Genomic DNA, 2529 nt, shown 5'->3' with positions numbered 1-2529 from the left:
ACGACACACCACTGAAACTGGGCCTTGGTCAAGAAGGAGACAGCTGGGAGACCCCATATGAGAGTATGCAGCTAGGGCAGAGGGTCAAGAGACCCTGTCTCGTATGGATGAAAGATTCAAGGATAGAAAAACTGGAGGGCAGCTATTAGTAGGAATCATGGGGTGATGGGGCCAGGCTAGGTGGGTCTCAGAGCATGGACTTTATCCTGGGGGAAGCTCTGAGGATCCGACGGGTGGTGTGGACGGACGGTTAGGAGGTCGCTGCTAGGAGACTCTGGTCCCAGAGCAGGACAGAGGGCAGACAACTGCAAAGGACAAGATCAGTGAGACCTGGAGTTTCCCTAGATGTGACAAGGAGGGATCTGTGAGGGGTGGGGGGGGCACAAAACTGGCTCAGCTCAAGCCTGGCAGAGCTTCAAATACAGTCTGCCTCAGTGAGCACCTGAGTCTACACTGTACAGAAACAAAGGTTATGGACCACCCACGGCGTCCTTCAGGAAGGCTCCCTGGATGGAGCTGGTCTAGGTGACTCTGCACCTTGGAGGCCCATGCAAGGCTTCTGCTTATTGGAAAGCAGTATCCTGCAGTGAGATTTCAGCTGACAGGGCAGAAGGCTGACCCAGCAGAACGAATGCCTACCACCTTTTGCATATTGACTGATTCTTATTGACAGTGGATCTCTTGTGAAGCCACAAGCACTCTCCTTTGGTGCGATTCAGCAGAGTATGGATAAGTGGGCATGACTCTTTCTCATGTACTGGTATATTGGATCACCCCCCCCCTCCACTCAGTGGGACCTCCAAGTGGGAAGTTTAGTCACACAGTCAATAACCTTGGTCCCCACAGTCTAATCTCCGCTTTGTTCCCTGAGGTACGTTAGAGGCCACCTCCCTGCAGCTCTCTTCCATTTGACAGGACGTGCCGTCAGGAAAGGAGTCTTTCATATAGGTCACATTTGGGACCTTCAGAGATAAAGGGACATCCAGGCTCAGAGAACTGCCTTTGTTTTGCATATGTATATAAACTGGAAACTTCGCAGAAAGAGAACAGCAGGAGAAGAATAAAGAAGCTGACGCAGAGAAGTGCGTCGTGGAGAGTTCCTTTCACCTTCAGATTTAAGTCCTGCGCTTGCTGTGAGTCTCTTCTTGATCCTGAAGGGACACCGAGGCTAGCACTCAGAGGTCCCCAGTACCCTCTCTCTAAGCAGTTGCCCGGATTCTCAAGAACACAGAGAACCAGAAGACCAAGGTCTTAGCTTTATTGATGGTCCCAAATAGGCTGCTTCAAAAGGAGCAGGGTTGGATTTGACAGCAAAGCTACCAATGGGGGGTGGGGGCCCCCGCCTTCCTGGCAGGGTGTGATCTCTTCCTCGATGGTGCTCTCATCCTCAGAGAATTAGCCACATACACTTTCTCCTGGACCTAAGATGGCATCGCATCTGATCACTTTTATTTAAAGAAAATCACTGGCTGGCAAAAGAACGACGCTCCTGATTCTGAACAAGGCCATGTCCAGAAACCAAAGTGTGTCCCTAGCAGAGGATGCTCCTGGCTAAATCTTGGAGGTCACTGGCGGATTCTTGACTTCAGTATCCAGCCACTTGATGAGAATCTCGTTCACCTCAGCAGGTCTAGAAGGGAAACAAAGGCACGTCGACCTGTCTGAACCCACTGCCCACACCAAGGTAGCGTGAGTGAAACGACCTGGCAGACCTGAGCTGGGCAGAATTAAGGCTGCCGAGCTCATTGGTCAGGTGACCAGGGAATCACGCTCTCCTCACCCAGGGACCCAGTCTCCTTACTTCTCTATCTGTGTCCAGTGACCACAGTCCTCAATGTGTCCCCTTTTCAGGTTAGGGATCTGAAAGAGAGCCCCCCCCCCCATGCAGGACAATCAGCGGCAGAATGCTAACTGGTCCAGTTTGGAGTCAGTGTGACGCACAGCAGACGCCATCCTGGAGGGACCCCTTCCTCTATGATGTCCGTAGACCGTTCTTGGAGGACCCTTGTGTCATTTAGGACAGGATTGAGGAATGGCAGCTTATCAGTGTAGGGAAAGGGAGTGTCATGGGAGGGGATGGGGATGTCAGAGTGAAGCTGGGTCAGGGCAGAGCTTTAGCTGGTCCCCATCCAGCCTTTCGGGGATGTCCTCCTCTTCTGCCTCCCTCCTGGGCACCTGTGCTCTCTTCCGTGGCCACTGATGCCCACTATTGTGGGGCCATTCTCTCACCCAGTTTTCCATGTTCTTGGACATCTGAGGACGGAGTACGATGTCCTTCTCAGCCGTGACCATCAGGGCTGGGACCAGGATCTGGGGAAAACAGGTAGTAAGGGAAGCAGGCACTCAGGCACCCTGGTGCCACCTGTGCCTAGGGAAGGATGCCTTGGGCGTCTGCCACTAACAGCCCTCACCTCCACCCCATGAGAAGACCTTTGTCCTGCCCTGGCTCTGCTTCCACCAAACGTTAATTGGAGGAGTCATCAAAATTTGGATCTAGTAATGCAGTGTGTGTGTGTGTGTGTGTGTGTG

General features: G+C 52.7%; 1 protein-coding gene across 1 annotated transcript in view; it reads right to left on the bottom strand.

Annotated features, from left to right (window-relative positions):
* Positions 1–1241: 1241 nt before the first annotated feature.
* The window catches only part of Ephx2 (epoxide hydrolase 2), a 39126-nt gene continuing 37838 nt past the window's right edge, over positions 1242–2529 (bottom strand). Inside the window, exons 17-19 of the mRNA XM_005355549.1 lie at positions 2230–2310; positions 1802–1860; positions 1242–1630 (exon numbers count right to left, since the gene is read on the bottom strand). Of these exons, the coding sequence (XP_005355606.1) occupies positions 1552–1630; positions 1802–1860; positions 2230–2310 (219 nt within the window). The 3' untranslated portion in view covers positions 1242–1551. The remainder of the gene's footprint in view (positions 1631–1801; positions 1861–2229; positions 2311–2529) is intronic.

This window comes from Microtus ochrogaster, chromosome 17 (genome assembly GCF_000317375.1).
Source record: "Microtus ochrogaster isolate Prairie Vole_2 chromosome 17, MicOch1.0, whole genome shotgun sequence".
In the NCBI taxonomy this organism is placed as follows: domain Eukaryota; kingdom Metazoa; phylum Chordata; class Mammalia; order Rodentia; family Cricetidae; genus Microtus; species Microtus ochrogaster.
The sequence above is the reverse complement of the archived record's forward strand: the minus strand, read 5'-3'. Positions and strand labels throughout refer to the sequence as shown.